The sequence below is a fragment of the Mercenaria mercenaria genome, chromosome 3, assembly GCF_021730395.1.
Source record: "Mercenaria mercenaria strain notata chromosome 3, MADL_Memer_1, whole genome shotgun sequence".
Classification (NCBI taxonomy): domain Eukaryota; kingdom Metazoa; phylum Mollusca; class Bivalvia; order Venerida; family Veneridae; genus Mercenaria; species Mercenaria mercenaria.
In genome coordinates this window covers 26946253-26963880 of record NC_069363.1, presented here as the reverse complement: position 1 = coordinate 26963880, position 17628 = coordinate 26946253, and the positions used below count along the sequence as shown (strand labels likewise).

Here is a 17628-nt window from a genome sequence, read left to right as displayed (position 1 = left end):
AAGTTATTTATGCTTTTCTCCAATGAATAAAAGAGGTGACAGAGTTCCAGATCAATTTGAAGACTCCCTGGTTCAGTTTTAAGATTGATGTAAATTGGATGAGTTTTTGTTTGGGGTGGGTAGGGTTGGGTGTTTTGGGGGTGCCATTAACCTCAAGTGCACAACTGCAACTTGGGCAAAGGTTGCCAAAATCTGTAAATTAGTATTTTAGTACATTACTTATACTTTGCCCACATTTTATTGATATATATATATATCATTATATATTATACTGTCACCTGTGTTATGTGGTCACCTGTCTTAAGCAGCATAGTCTTCCCTTGACTGGCTGCATAACACAGGTCTGACTGTGTCTGCAGTGAACCAGAGATATCTACGATGCACCAGACTGTAGAATTAACAAAGTTAGCTGCCACTGTAGACATGTATCTAATATCTCGTAAGCATATTATGTATTACCTCAATGGGCTAAATTTTTGTCCCTTATTGTCAGTAGAAGTCAATATTTTTTAGGTTTACTTTGATAAAGAATTGTATAAAATTAGGCTGACTATTAGTCTAAATGTAACAGAATTATGATGTAAAGAATATATTTTATCTGTATTTATGTATGTATATATATCTTTCAGTCTATAATCCCTGGTCCACCATTTGCATTTGGTACAGTTTTAGTCATTATAGCCATGCTGGTAGCAATTAATATACCAGATAATCCACATGCGAAGAAACCATCGTCAAAATCAGCTTTACAGTTGCATCAATCAATGGTAGAGCAAGGTTTGTACAGAATACTTTCTACATATTGCTCAGCAGCCTGAAAAATGGCTGAAAATTTGACGGTGTTATTTACAACTTTCATCTTTGAAAAAAAAAAGATTATTGGGAATAAGATGAGAAAACTAAATCTCTAGGGTTATGTGAATACTTCCAGAAGGAAATATTATGAATTGTAAAATATTATTAGTATACTGAAATAAAGATACAGCTTTTGGTCAGAAGTGATAGACATTTACACAGAATGATGACTTGATAAAAAGGCAAAACTAGTTTAGGTATACGGTAGGTTGTTACATCAGCTTCTATGTAGTTGCATATAGTTGCTACCTCGTCCACTTACCCGTCTGTCCCTGAATCTTTGTCCAGATATCTTCTACAGTTTTCAAGTGATATGGCCCAAATTTACAAAACTATATCAGTATGGAGTGAACTTGGGTGTATAAATACATGTACCTTACCTGGTTTATGGGTTATTTACCTTTTGAAATTTTACAGAATGTTATAGATTGCCCAGTACTGATACAAGCTTTGTTCAAATAAATCCTTTTACAATTTCCAAACTTACAGAAGAATATCACTGAAATCAACTGCATATTGTCAGCACATACATGCTACCTACAGGGATTAGCAGTCATGATCCTTTGAAATTTTACAGAATGCAGTAAAAGCTACTGAAAGACTTGTTTTGCACTTTTCAAAGGATCTTGCCCAAACTTACAGAAATATGTCAGTACAAAGTGAACTTGCTTTATGGATCACTCTTGTAAACATTTTCATCGGACCTAGCTCAACCGGAAATACATTGATAAAAAATGAACTTCCACATATTGTTGGGATATACCGGTACTTGTAATACCCCAGTATAAACAATACCCTGCTTAGAAATAGAGCTAAAAATAGAAATATCTTTAAACGACTTCTCCAAATGAACAGCTTGATGGATATTCATCAGGTTTAGTATGTAGCATCATTGTAAAGTTCTCTCATAGTTTTGTTCAAATTAGGGGCACTTTGCCCTTTTTCAGGGGCCGTAAGAGCTGAAATAAGAAATACCTTTAAACAACTTGTTCCCATGAACTGCTTGATGGATCGTCATTAAACTTGATCTGTTGCATTATTGTAAGGTCCACCCCTAAATTAAATGAAATGAGAGCACCCTTTTAGGGGCAGCTGGAGCTAAAAATAGAAATACATGTACAAAACTTCTTCTAAAGAACCGCTAGATGGAACCTCACAAAGATGTTCTGTTGCATCATTGTAAGGTCCTCTCCAGAATATGTCCGGTGAGGGAGCTTGGCCCCTTTTAGTAGCCACTATAACTAAAATTAGAAATACCTTTAAACAGCTTGTTCTCATTAATCACTTCATCAAATTTGTCTGTAGCATCATTATAAGGTCCTTTCTAAATTTTATTCAGTTGGGGGATTGGTCCCTTTTAGGTGCAGCTAGAGTTGAAAATAGAAATACCTTTAAATGACATCTTATCTTTAATGGCTTGATTGAATTTCACCAAACTTGGTCTGTAGAATCATTGTAAGATCCTCTTCCAAACTTGGTCAAATGGGAGCCCCATTACATTGGCCACTAGAGCGAAATAAAGAAATACCTGTAAACAACTTCTTATGAACCCTAGGATGCAGATAGCCATTTTAAAGAGACCTTTCAAAAACACTCCCAGCCTGTTCCATTTGTCTGTCTGTATTTTTCCACTCAGTTTTAAAGACCCAAGAATCATAAAGTGTTTGAAATGTTTGTCACCTGTCACGCTAATTTTTGTACTCAACTGCCACCACCTGTGGAACTTTCGACATCTGGAGCATATTATAGTTTGCATCTGAATTTGCACACTGTCTAGCCTGTTTCAGTGCTGAAACTAAGATGAGCGATCTAGGACCATCATGGCCCCCTTGTTTTTAACTATTTAGTTTAGCTAAAAGTTTTAGAAGAACTAAAAATTTATGAATACATGCTGTTTAATTGACAGTTGTCTCCCTTATATCTTCAACATTAGAGGAAGCCATCTGGAAAAGGCTGTGTTTCATTCAAAACCAATATTAGTCTCAATATATTCTGATGAAGTCAAGGGCACATTAGAAAATTTGCATATGATATTTTGAGATGAGTTATAATTCTTTGAAGATTGCATGTATGTTTTGCAGGTTTAAAAAAGAATGAAGATGCAGCAGAACCTTTAATGTCAAACATTGAACAGGAGTTATAACAGGAACTGTAACAGGAGTTATAACAGGAACTGTAACAGGAACTATAACAGAAATGTTAAAAACAGATATGCAGAAAAGTTAAGATTGTGTTTACATATGTAGAGATCTACAGATTATTAATCAGACTGTTGTAAGTTACTGTGGAAAGTGAATGTTGTAGAATAGAAGATAATGGAACTCGCCCTAGCCAGACATGGCTCCAAGGATTTGAAACCAAGTTTGGAAACCAGTCTCAGAATGTAACATTGTCATTGGTCAGTGTTCATGTTGTACACAGAAACAACAAACCAAATGTTGGAATGTAAGACTGGTCTCCAAAACCTGTTTTATAATCTAGGATCATGGTCCGCAGGAATGATGTTTATGATTAACGTGTGCATAAGATAAAATGATGAGCCCATTTTGTGACTTGGTGGAAAAATCGTCTGGTTAAAGTCTAGTCTAGCTTAACAACTGAAGCCTAGCTCTGGGTCTGGTCATTATAGACATATGATTTCAAGTCATAATTTGCTAGATTTTGAGTGCAGATATAGACATTGTTGAAGATTTATATTGTTTGTTGAATACTGAAACCTCAAAGCCTAGTCTGTTGTAAAGTGTGATAATTTTTACCTTAGTTGCTCATAGTGTTGCATTATGTGAGAGCAGAATTAACTGTGTTTTTAACTAGCAGGTCTGTAAGCATTACTTACCCCGATTTTTACCAAAGCTTGCGTGCTCATTGTATATTAACTTTTGGCTGCCACTGATATTACATAACATTTAGTGAAACATTTTTCTATTAGTTAATTTTTAGTTCCCTTTCAGCAACCTGTATTTAGACTTAAATGACCAGTTTTGCACTTTCCATTGAATTTTGTTAAGGATGAAATTCAAGTGCATTATGAAATTTACATTACTGTGTATAGTTATTAATAACATATTGAAATGATTAAAGTATTGCTCTCAGGCATCAGAGACAAAGATGAGCACAAAAACTATTGATAATAAATCAAGTCAAAGGCTAGGTTACCATCAACTGTTAGTATCAGTGTGTTGTGTGAATGTTTAAACTTATAAGCTTCAATTTTTTTGAAATCCAAATCTAAATGTTCATGTAATTAGCCTTGTTACTCTTTTATAGTGTTCAATTTACAGTATAATAATGTCAATGTAGAGCATGCTTTGGTGAGAAAATGAAATGGAATTTTGTGAAAAATGATTATTTACTTAGCAACATTGAAAATGAATATTTATAAAGATATTTAGGTAAAATTTAAGTGCAGAAACATTATTTCAAGATTATTAAACCCTATTTACATTATGTTGCCAGAGAAATATATCTCTTGATTGTTAAAGGGTAAAATGTTGAGTAAAACAGTAACCAAGTACTTGAAGTATATATTAGAGGTTTTAGATTATTTCATGTTTTGACAGTATCACCTGCTTATTTCTAAGTTACTTAAGATTTACTGTTTAGTGCAATCATATATAGATGTTTCTTTATGTTTTAACTTTGTTTTCTAAATGTATAGTTATTTCAGCATTGACAGTATATTTCAGTGTTTCAGTAATACTCTTATTAAGAAAAAAGTAAAGTGATTTTGGCCCTTGTACTAGTAGTTTTGAAATCCTCTAAACCTATTTTGTTGCTATTTATTAGGTTACCAGAGCACAAAGTGCTTGAGGTCAGCATTTGTGATCACTCGCCATCCATTGTATGTCCAGCCTTCCATCTTGTCATATGTCAGTTGTCCATCTGTCATCAGTTTCTTCAAATCACATCTACATAGAAAACATTGTTAAGAATTTGATGAAACTTAGCCTGGATGTTCCTTGGGTGGTCTTCATCCAAAATTATTCAAGTTAAAGAAAAAAAAAATCTTTAGACGACATCTCCTTAAAACTACTGGTGTGTTTGTTGTTACCCTCTTATAGGATTGTTCGAATTATTCCAATTTGTCAAAAAAAAAAACATGGCTTCTAGGGGGAACTGTCTCTTTTCCCTGTATGTATTTAGAAACAGCTTTACAAATCCACTTTTCAGACATTTTAGACCCAATTTCATAATAATTGCATACAAGTGCTCCAAAGATGACCCTCTTTAAACACCTTGAAAATTAGAAAGTGATGGCCCAGTTTAGAATAATTCATTTGTAGTGGTGAAATTATTCAGATTCATGAAAATTAGGTTACCAGAGCAAAAATTAGAAACAAATTAAGACGTCATCGAAACTATAAGTCCAGTTTAGAATTATTTTACATGAATATTCCTTTGGGGAACCACTTCCAAAAGTATTCAATTTTTCCAATTGCTGCTTGGGAGCATGATAAATTTCTCTTTATGTACATAGTGAAAAATATTCTTATCAGAAACTGCTTCCCCAAATTTGAAAAAAAAAAAATAAATCACAGGAATATTTTTATGTAACCATTTTGATTTGTCTAAAAATATGGCTGCCAGGAGTTTTAGTTTTCTATATTTGACTTCATTGAAAACTTAGAAAAACTTCTCATTTGAATCTGCAGGCCAGTTTTCAAAGTTACTTGGTATAAATATGTCTTGTTAAACTAGTTTTAGGTGTGAAACTGTGGTGAGTGATATAGGACCATCATGGCCCTCTTGTTTTTATATACTTAGTCAGTCAGTATATAGTCATTAAGGTTCCCCCATTGATTACACATACAGGAGCCTCCTCATGAAGTGTTTGTCATTTAAGTGGAACAAATGTTGCAGTTCAAGAAGGTTCATGTGGCTCTTTTACCTGCAAGTGTAATGACTAGAATATTCGTAGTCTTCATCTGTATGAAGTGGTTATGGTCTGAGCCCTGTTAAGACTGTAGCTAGTTTGTGAAAGGTTGTTGGTTCTACTTACTGTTTGATCCACTATTTCCATATCAAGGGTTTCCTTGATTTCAGATAAGATCTATGATTTAAGACAATATCAATAAAATTATGCATCATTCATTTATATAAGTCTGAGGGAGGTAAAATGAACTTTTTAAAATTTCAAAATTTTATTGTCAACCCCACCCACCCCCGACTTCTATTGGGGTTTTGTAAATTTCTGCTGCAATTCTGAAAATTAAAAAAAGAAAGATTTTTGACATATTTGTGAATGGATTGTTATAAAACTTTTAGGATGTCTTAGTTAGCATAAAAGCAACATTTCCATGGAAATATTTTGTAAGAAAAATTCCAGATATGTGAGTTTGCCTGAGTTTTACAATAGGAAAAATACATTTTAGGCTGTAAAATAAACATCACTAAAGATATTTTAAAAACTTGAAAAGATCCTAATGCCTTTCGCAGAGACCTTTGTAATGAGTTATGGTTTATATCTAGATCTTACATAGTAAAGTTGATATTCATGACTAAACCCTGTTACAGATTAGGGGGATCATACAGTAGATGTCCATCTGGTGCCTGAAATAATGCCTGGAGTGGCACCTTGGGTCTTCCTCCACCTTAATGCCTGGAGTGGCACCATGGGTCTTCCTCCGCCTTAATGCCTGGAGTGGCACCATGGGTCTTCCTCCACCTTAATGGCTGGAGTGGCACCTTCGGTCTTCCTCCACCTCAATGCCTGGAGTGGCACCTTGGATCTTCATCCACCTTAATGCCTGGAGTGGCACCATGGGTCTTCCTCCACCTTAATGCCTGGAGTGGCACCTTGGGTCTTCCTCCACCTTAATGGCTGGAGTGGCACCTTCAGTCTTCCTCCACCTTAATGCCTGGAGTGGCACCTTGGATCTTCATCCACCTTATAAGTTGAAAAGGATCTATATGACCTGAATTGTGTAAGAGTGACTCACCACACACAACAAACAGTAATATGGTAAAGTTACAACAACAGCGAAGACATCTGAAAAGCCAATTCTTAGTCATGTGTGGTTCATATGCCATTATTATTAGGGACATCATTTTCGTATTCATTTAAGAATTGTTAATTTTGCAACCTAATTATTTTGACATTTTATCAAACATTATGAGAAACAGCGATTTTTTTAGTACTACATGAACACATATTACTGTTACGTGTTTGAAATATTGTGTTGATTGAAAATGTGTAACTGTGAGAAGGTGCATAACATTACATTATTTTAATCACCTTGTTCATCTGCATGTAAAAGATGGATAATTAGGTGCTTAGTTTACAGACTACAAGTTTTTGTCTTTCTTTCTTTTCCCGTGCCTTCGTGATAAATGCTTTTTTTCAATTGGTGGAAAAGTAATCTATTGGTTATTAATAAGTAACTTACATCTTTTAGTCATTTGGAGATGAAATTATGATGAAAAATATTAATTGAAGTAGTAAACATTTATGGGGATACAAGCAACAAGACTAACTAACTATAGTACCTTCAGTATTTAAAAAAAAAAAAAAATACTGATTTAATATGGAGAAAAATGAGAAAATTTTGTTACTGTTTGAAGTCCATTGATAAATCTTTACAGTTTCTGAAGAATGAAGGTAAACATTATTTGTTAGATGTTTGTGTCATTATCATAATTAATTTTTATTCTTCAGACATTTTACTTTCATTTAAGTGATTGTCAGGAACAATAAAATAGGGCTGAAAATAGTTTAAATATTGGACCACCATTTAACAGTACTTTGATGCTGAAGTCACTGCTTGATTGACTTAATTCTGTGAGAAACGTGTTTGTAGGATCAGGGGTATCAGTTTAGAAAATAATCCAGGGGTATTGTTGTCATTTGATTGCCAGGGCCAACTATTTTCCAAAAGACTACAAGAGTTAAAGCTTTGAACTTTGTGACACTGTTAATCGTCATTAAGTGAGTAAGTAGGCAAAAAATATAACTGTCACTTGTATTTTGTCACAATTATGGCCCTGCATCATACTTGGAAAATTGGAATTTCTTGGTTTAAAATATTTGTTTAGAATTTTCTTGAATATTATAGAGGTATGGCTTTGAAACTGTACACATATACATAATCATTACCTGTAGTAGGTAAAAAAACAAGATTTCTGTAGCATTTTTCGGAGTTATGGCTTCATATAAGTAGTAGAGCTTTTGAAGTCAGCCGTTTGTCGGCGTGGGTGTCCGTGTCACAGACGTTCAAAGTTTTGCATGTAAGCAGGTTTCTCAGAAACTACTTGGTCAAATGCTCTACTTCACACCCGTCTTCAGCATGATGAGATGACCTCCCAGGACAAGTTACATTACTCAAGCTTTCATTTTTTCAAAATTACTGACTGGGAACAAGTAGCTGGACAAATTTTCATATTTCAACTTCATTATTTTCTAAAAAAAATATTTGATATAAATGAAACTCACACTGTATAAACTTCAATTCCATTTACTGTACTGAATCCAGGAACACTTGTTAGGTTAACTGCCAGCCTTACATGACTGAAATGCTGTTGAAAAATGGCATTAAACCCAGAACAAACACAGAATAAAAAATTATTCCCCTTTTTTTAACTTAGATATTTTGTTGAAAGTTTTTCATGTAAGCCTTTTCTCAGGAACTACTGAACCAAATGCTTTCATATTCTCCAAACATTTTTAGCATCATAAAATGACATCACCTGGCAAGTTTCAAAACTCAAGCTCACGTGGAAGGACTTCAAATAATTGAACGCGCTTTCATTTCACAGCTCAAATGTTTTGTAAAGGTCTGCGTTTTTCTTTAAGAACTATAGCTTTTAAATTATACATTTCTGTATCATCAGAAGATGAATAAGAAGGCAAAGAATCATAACTATTTTTCTTGCATATTGTCTAATATCAAGCACTTAAAGACAAGAAATGGCATCTGTAGACAGTGCTCATGTTAAAACATTTAACTGTTCTGTAAATTTTGATTTGTCAAAAATTATTATTTTTTTGCAAGTTTCTGATAAATTCAGAAAGATACCTCTACAGAATTTTAGTTGGCAAGGATTTCAGTAGTTATTTCTAAATGCTACTTTCAATAAGCGTGTTCAAATAATTTTTATTGTTATATATTTTGTTTTTACAATCAAAAAGTTGTTGCTCCTAATAAGAATGTGTAAATATTGTAAATCTCCTATCCCATGTAATATATATATATATATATATATATATATATAAATATATGTACTGTATGTTTTTAAAAAATCTCTGTAAGTCATAACTGCAGAGTTTTATTGATCAGTATTTGTTTAACGTCAAGCCCATTTGCGGAAGCGAAGACATAGTTGTCCAAATGGTGTTTGGTGTATGTGCGTGCATCCGTCCGGATTTGTTTTGTCCGGACCATAACTTTGACATGCATGGAGCAATCTTGTTTATATTTGGCTTGAATGTTAACCTCAGTGAGATAGAGTGTCATGTGCAAACCACAGGTTCCTATCTCAAAGGTCAAGATCACAGTTGGAGAGTATAAACTGTTCAACCATCATCATGTCAAAAACGAAAAGCTGTTATGGGTTGCAAATTATTCAAAGTGCCGATGATATAAGTGCAAAATAAAATTGACATGAATAGCACCCAGTCTTAAAAAAGAAAAATATATGTCCAGTATTTCAGATTTTTTGCATGCATGCTTTGTTCATTACTTGTCATAGTGGAGTTAGTACCATAATATAAGATTTTTTTCTTGCTCTGTGGTAAATAATTTAGAGTAATATATCGTAAAAAATTAAATTGTTTTATCTTAAAGTGTTTAGTTTGCTTGTTAGATCATGATCATGGTTTGTCTTTCAATAAGAAAAGTGATATAAAAGTTGCAAAATGATGTATTGTTTATTGAACAAAAGATGAAAACTTTAAGGCAAGTCCATTCATGTGACTGCAAGATTTTTGTCTGAAATCATTAGTCCTCCACCTCTGATTCATGTGGGGAAGTTGGCAGTTACTTGCGGAGAACAGGTTTGTACTGGTACAGAATCCAGGAACACTGGTTAGGTTAACTGCCCGCCGTTACATGACTGAAATGGCGTTAAACCCAAAAACAAACAAACAAAGCAACATTTGATTGTTTATATTAACTAATTCCGTTGCAGGTATTGCTATTGGTATTTCGTTTTTGGCAGTATACAATAGTCAACAATATTCTTTAATTGCGTCTGAAACTTTTGGTATTATTGATATTGATAAGATGTCACAGGCTTACATTTCAGCTTGGGCACAGTTTTTAATTTTATTTACTTACTAGTATTTTTGTTTGTACGAGAGATTAGAGATTTAATTTTGCTCAAAGTGCTTTTTGTGACTAATTATTTGCAGTTTTGTGTCCTGCTAGAATAGAGATGTATATTACATACAGATGTGTAAAGTAAACATTTTAATTTGTTGACAGATATTCTTGGCCTGAGTACAGAACATTCTACATGTATTCACTAAATAAGTTAGGCTAGTAACTTTTTTATTATTATTATATACTACATTTACAAAATGTATATGGCACTCTTTTCATATAAAGATACGTTCAAAAGTGTTTACATAAAAGCATCTATATTATGTTCAGTAAAAGAAAAGGTAATTGAACTATTACAGAATGAATTTAAAATTACATTATGGTAATAAGATATGTAGCGTTTTAAATTCAAGGTTAGCAGATCAAAACATGAAAAGAAATACAATATGGTAAAAAATTAACTGATCTATCAAAGTTACTGGTTAGAACAGAATAGAACAGTAACATTGCAGACAGAAATCTGGCTAGAAAATCCATTTCTGTGGAGATTGGTAGCTGGAAGTCAAGAAAGCTCTTTGAGTGTAATTACTCCAGAGTCTGTGTAAAATGAAAATGTTTAAACTAATTTTCTCCATATAACAGGAAATAGGTAGGTGCTAGACTGTTAGTACTCTTTTCTATTATCGACATTCAGTTACTGTGTGCAAACTATTGTGAAGTTCAGTTACATATACACATGCTTCTGAAACTTTTATACATCACATAGAGATATCCTAGAAAGTTTGTAGTTTTGAAATTTGACTATATGACCTAAAAGTTCCAATAATACTAAATTATACTGCATCGTTTTAAAGCAAACATAAGCAACTCGCCAAGAGAACTGTCATATGAATGTGATACAGAGGAAAGAAAATAATTCTATAGTTTTGTTAACATAAAGTACTAGTATGCTGTATTTTGAATGCTTATGTCATCGTGTAGACGGTCTATGTTTTATTGATATTGCTGCCAGCTTTCAACATAGGGCTTCCATGTGCGTGCTGTATTCAGTTTTAACTGTTGCTGTATATTTCTGATCCTATAGTTTTGTAAAAAAAGTGTCTCCTATATACACTCTAATATTAGTTTTTGTAACATAGTTAAGATTTTGTTGTTTCTGGTTTTGTTGTAATTCAATGGAATTAATTGTAAGGTGCATGATTGACTCTGTATCTGAGATAAGGTGTCTTCTAAATACATGTCCTGTAGGTAGCTGTGCAATACGTGCTGTCTATTCATATTTCATTTTTTATTGTAAGGACATACCTGCTTGAAATATTTGGAGAATTCAGCTTTTTGTTTCAACTTGTTTATGCCCCTTTCAAAGAAGCGGGGTATATTGTTTTGCTCATTGTCAGACTGTCGGTTGATAGGTCGGTAGACCATTTGGTTTCTGATTAATAACTGAATAATGCTTGGTCCCACAATGGTCAAACTTCAAAGGATGATTAACTGTGGTCTGTAGATGAACCCTACTGTTTTGGGGTCAGTATATAAAAGGCCAAGGTCACAGTTATCATGGGACTGAAAACAGTTTCCACTCAATAAGTAAGGTGCTGATTTAACCTACCTTTATCATGATCCAACATCATAAGATTGCCTATGGTCAGTAAATGAATTATATTATTTTAGGAATGTGTAGGACAAAAGGTCAGGGGGCCTCCACGGCCGAGTGGTTAAGGTCACTGACTTAAAGTCACTTGCCCCTCACCGATGTGGGTTTGAGCCTCACTCAGGGCATTGAATTTTTCATGTGAGGAAGCCATCCAGCTGGCTTACTGAAGGTTTGTGGTTCTACAAAGTGCCCTCTTGTGATGAAATAATGCTCCCGAGGGGCACCTGGGGTCTTCCTCCACCATCAAAGCAGGAAAGTTGCCATATTATGACCTTAATTGTGTCTGTGCGATGTTAAACCCAACAAAAAAAGGACAAAGAGACTAAAAATTGAAAATGGTTTCTACTCAGTAAGTAAAGAACACTTTTGCGCAAAGTTATGGGATGATTGTTTGTGGTCATTAGATAATCCTTATTGTTTTTGGTGGTCGGTATGTCAATAATGAAGGTCACAGTGACCTCAGGAGTAAAAATGGAAGTCAATTATAGGGGGCATTATGTTTTATACATAGAGTTTTTGTTTTTATTGTGAGTTTTCAAGAAATTGAACTTCATGAAATTACACATTGAAGATTACTGTCACAATTACTATTTAGGTTGCAATGTCATACATGTATGTATACTAGTAATTCCCTCTATATAACAAAAAATGCACACAGAAATTGTCCAGTAACTTCATTCAAACTTAATTTAATCTAAATCTATGTTTTAAATTACATGATTAAAACATTTAACTTTGCTTTTACAGATACAGTTGAGCATATGAGCCGCGCCATGGGAAAACCAACATAGTGGCTTTGCGACCAGCATGGATCCAGACCAGCCTGCGCATTCGCACAGTCTGGTCAGGATCCATGCTGGTCGCAAAGCCACTATGTTGATTTTCTCATGGCACGGCGCATATATGTATATAATTTGCAAATTTGCCATTTTTCTAAAAATTGTGGAAAGTTTTTCTTTCTAGCTTTGAAGAAAAATGATGTTATGATACCTTTTTAAAAAAAAGCAGCCCTTTAATGATATTTTTTTTTGTTGCAGTTAAATTTACTTGTTAAAAACATTTGCTATGTATACGGGTTTTGTGACTTTAAAAATGGGATGAGGCTGTACCATGAGAACAATTATAAGGTGGTTAAAATTCATTTATTCAAATTCCTTGAAAACATTCGCAATATAATTGCCTATTATTTAAAATTGTACTTTAGAAAATATTTAAGATAATGACAAAAAAAGTGTTTCCTTAGAAGATTGTTATATTAATAGATAGTGATTTATTAACTGGTGGATATGGTCCAGACTTTCTCATATCAGAAAATATATATGTGTATATATACAAAAGGATATTCTTAGGTATTGCAGTTTGTCATTTAAGAATAGGATTTATGGATAGACTGTCTATGACTGTTTATGAGACTGGTTGGCACTTTGCTAGTTTGAATGGAATTCTTCGCATATTTCATATTAATGTGATGAATATAAAAGAATAATTGATTATGTCTTGTAAAATATATTACATTTATACTAATAGTGAATCAGCTATTATGGTAAAGCCATTTTGTTATTTTTATTTTGTTACGTAAGTTTTTTGTTTGTAATTTGTTGAAAATTCTTACATGCTAATTAGATGCTTTAGTAAAAAAGGTTAAGGAGATCAGGGTTCAAGAGTAAAAAAGGATAAAGAGATCAGGGTTCAAGAGTAAAAAAGAGTATGGAAATCAGTCACAAAACTCAAGCATCAGATTGGTTGCTTTTAAGCTTAGATTTGAAACTGGCCAATAGAAATGCTGCATTGTGAGACTGGTCTCCAAACTTAGTTTTATAACCTTGACCCAGATCAGTGCCATCATTTAAAGCAGTAATACCTCACAAAGTACTGTACACATTTCTACACATAGTACTTAAAATGCTGCTAAAACTCACTGAATCAGACTGTTTTCAGTTTTGTTTTACAATAACTTGTATATGGAAGTGCTTTTTCAATTAAAATTCCCAGGGGTTGCTTGTTATCACAATACTCAACTAATGGAACTATATTTGATAAAAACAGACTTAACACTCAGAATGCAGTTGTTTAATCACAAGAGTAAAATGTTGACCCTACCATAAAAAAATTCAGATACGTTTGCCTCAGTAAGGGCTGCTAAAATTATTCCAATAGAAAAATGGTTATTGTTTTTGTGAAGGTTTGGCATGCTTGAATACATCAGATAGCGGAAAAGAAAAATATTTAGAAAATGGTAATTAGAAATTTAGACTACCTTTTGAAGCCATTGTTATTAAGAAAGTATTGTCATTAACAATTTCTTTAGCTATTTATATATTCATGTTTAATCATTGTTTCTATATCAATGTAAGGTAATTTCACATCTTGATAAATGGATCATGTACATACGATTTTATTTTCATATCAGTGTTGCTCCATAAACATATTGTTCATTGTAGTAAATTATTGTTATTTAACATGTTCTTTGAATTTGTAATAAATGAAAACTGAATGATGTAATTTGATATTTCTATTTATTAGTAATATCACCTCCTACAAAAGTTTTGCCAGTCATTGCTACTTGATCAGCATGACTATCAGGCAATTTGTATTTGTTCCAGTTTCAGTCTACTTGCTGACCGTGGAACACCAGATGGGTCTATAGGAATGCCCTCCGTACGTCTGTCCGTCCGCAAAAATGGATCCCGCAATTACTCGAAAAGTATTCAAACTGGGTTCATAAAACTTGGTATGTGTATAGAGGGCGGTATGTAGGTAATGTACGTACATGCCTTTCGCTTGTAGGTCAAGGTCAAAGTCACTATTGAAGGTAAAGTAAAAATTGTTTCTGCTCCATAACATTTATATGCATTGATGGATTATCTTAGTGATGTACACAAATGTTCCCCATGATGAGACACATGATTGATCTATGCTTGTCGGTTAATGGTCAAGGTCACTGTTTAAGGTCAAGTGAAAATTTGTTTCTGCCCCATGACTTAATTGCATTGAAAGACAGAAATGTTTTCCATGATTAGACTATTTCTCGTGCACATGACCTATGGTTGTTGGTCAAAGGTCAAGGTGACTATTGAAGGTCAAGTAAAAAATTGTTTCCGCACCATAACTTATTTGCATTGATGGATTATCTGAATACTGCACACAGATGTTCCCTATGATGAGACAATGTGTCGTGCACATGATCTATGCTTGTAGGTCAAGGTCACTATTGAAATTTAAGTAAAAATAGTTTTTTTTCTAAGCTGCAACAACCAGAAGGGACGAACACTAACAAAGTTTTCCTCCAGTAGGGGACGTCTGCATTGCCACTGCAATACCCGGTCACTTGTTACTTTAATATTATTTGGGATGTAAAAGTTTTGTCCTTGCACTAGTTATTATTAATGGATCTTTTTATCAAACCCGATTTCACATTACTTTGCTCCCCAGTGACAAACTAGGTTACGACTGCTGCAACAATAATGCTGGTAACTGTATCACACTAGACCAGTATTGGCTTCATTGTTTTACAGCGAAATAGTAGGTCTGCATTCATGCAGGGTCCCATGGTTTACAGGTTCTGCATTTATTTACAGCCAAATAATAGATCTACATTCATTTACAGTCCCATGATTTACAGGCAATATTTATTTCCTTACAAGTGATAGAGCAAATTTATTTTGTTGTAAGGAATAAAGTGTCTACGCCGTGATGGAAATCGAATTTTATTAGTATAAACAAAATTGATGTGTCTAGCACAGGTCTGTGTTACCAGTATACATTAATCTAAGGACACGCCAGTCACAGAAAACAGTATATCTTAATGCTAGTAGCAGCAGTTCGCTATTAAGGGAATTTTATTTAATGGCGCAAGTGATAGTAACACGTTGCAGCTGAAATGGTTTTATCACGTGAGCAGTGGTAGCTAACGTGCAACGTGATAGTTACGAGTTCAGTTTAGCTACACGTCCACGTATCCCTGCACCATGCCACCGTTAGCCTGTACATAAGATTGGAAAAACGTGCTGACATTCTACAATCTTTGGTGACCTATGTGACGTTTAAGGATTGTTTAGTTTATGAGTGTGTAGTTAACTAACACCTTCATAAAACTAAAATCAAATCACAATAACGACATAGTTTCTCACAGTAATTGTTGAATGTCAGTCGCGTTTATTCGATCTTGTACAGGTCACGGTGGCATGAGCGTAGGACCTGGCACGTGACAACAGGCGCACTGAACTGCACTCTCGCACGTGTACACACGTCAGTGATAAATAATATTCAGTTGAACGTGATTAACTATCCTTGCGCAGTAATTACAAATCTCCTTTATGAACGTGATAGCTATCACGTGCGAACGTGTTAGTTACCACGTGCAAACTTGATAGTTATCACGTGCGCACGTGATAAATAAAATATTTCCTATGTCCCCTCTATGCCAACAGGCTTATCAAGTTAATCTAGAAATCAATTACGCAGAGCCAGTATTGCTGCAGACACCTATCAAATAAAATTTTGTAAGCTTAATGGAAATTAAGTTATATCAGCATAAACAGCGGGCATGTGTCTGCCACTGCTTTGGAACGTCCGTGAATTGAATGAATTAGTCTACAGGCAAATTGTAGCATTTTGTTTTGGTCATACAAATCAGTTTATAAGGATTGTGTGATACCAATGCCAGCTGCAACTGAAATACTTGGTCCTATCATCTTACTGAAGTTCCGCCATTTTTCTTAATTTTGGTCCGCCCACAAGCATTCTCATAAAGTTGTCCAAAAGAAAGATCAATATGGCTGAAGAATAGTTATTGCTTGTTCATCATGAATCTCTTATTATCAGTTATAATGTCCATTAGTCAAAGCAAGTCAGTTGTGGATCTGCAAAGGATTATAAGTTTATATTTTTCTTTGTTCACTGTTAATTTATTATAATACAGACACATGACCAAATTGATTGATTTTGCCCTTCGTAGAGTGAGCATGCCCGAAATTTTACTTCCATTTCATTACCTCTCATGGACAGACTCAATCAAACCGAGTCTGCTATTATTCTGCTCACCCTATGCTTCCAAAGGATCTTTTTACAGATTTTATTAGACAATGATTTACGGGCGCCGTGTATGTGTTAACGTTATACGTGTTGTATTTACTACCTACTATCATACATCAGCGCCCAGAATTGAATATCAGAGTGGTGAAAATTAGAGATTATTAGAAACAGAGTAAGACTTTAAATTGTCAGTTTTTGTTGTTGTATTGTCGTAATTTTGCACAAATTGTGCTGAATTTATTTTCAGTAATCAATCTCCCTTTTATCCGATCCCTGTGTATCAGAATCAATATCCAACTAAATGTCAAAGAAGAATGTGTTAAAATGATGCCTTATAAGGTCTTAAGATACTGGGTTTGTGTTATGATGCTGTTGGGAATATGCCTTACAAGTCGATTTTCTTGTAAATTATTCTGCTCCGCTGGATTTATTGTTTGTTGAATTAGATGGGAAATTCTTTGCAGAAACATATCCATTTAAATGCCAATTGTCATTAAATTGCTGTGAGCAATTCAGGAGATTTTAGCATCTTTCTGGTCTCCAAAGACGAGGCATGTTTGTTCTCATCATTTTCAAAGGAACAATGATCCCATTTTGCTGTTATATAGAAATGTTGCAGACGTCTTTGCAAATAATTGAGGCCTTCAAAGGTAATAGTACTTTCATCTCTTTTTCATTTTTTCGGTTTGATTTTTTTTTTGGGTTAAAACTAGATTCTTATAGATAAGCATCAGTGTTCGGAAGTTCTAGTCAGACACATCTGCGGCAAGCCTACAGTTCAATTTGGTCGCTCTTTGCTATTACGAATACAATAGAATCCTACCTAGT

At 34.0% G+C, this 17628-nt stretch overlaps 1 protein-coding gene across 2 annotated transcripts in view; it reads left to right on the top strand.

The window, feature by feature from the left end:
• Positions 1–14268, top strand: part of LOC123525226 (hippocampus abundant transcript 1 protein-like) — a 49059-nt gene extending 34791 nt beyond the window's left edge. For both annotated transcript variants that reach the window (XM_045304097.2, XM_045304098.2), the window contains 2 exons: positions 630–777; positions 2937–14268. In XM_045304097.2, coding sequence (XP_045160032.1) covers positions 630–777; positions 2937–2998 — 210 coding nt within the window. In that variant the 3' untranslated portion in view covers positions 2999–14268. The remainder of the gene's footprint in view (positions 1–629; positions 778–2936) is intronic.
• The last annotated feature ends 3360 nt before the right edge of the window (positions 14269–17628 follow it).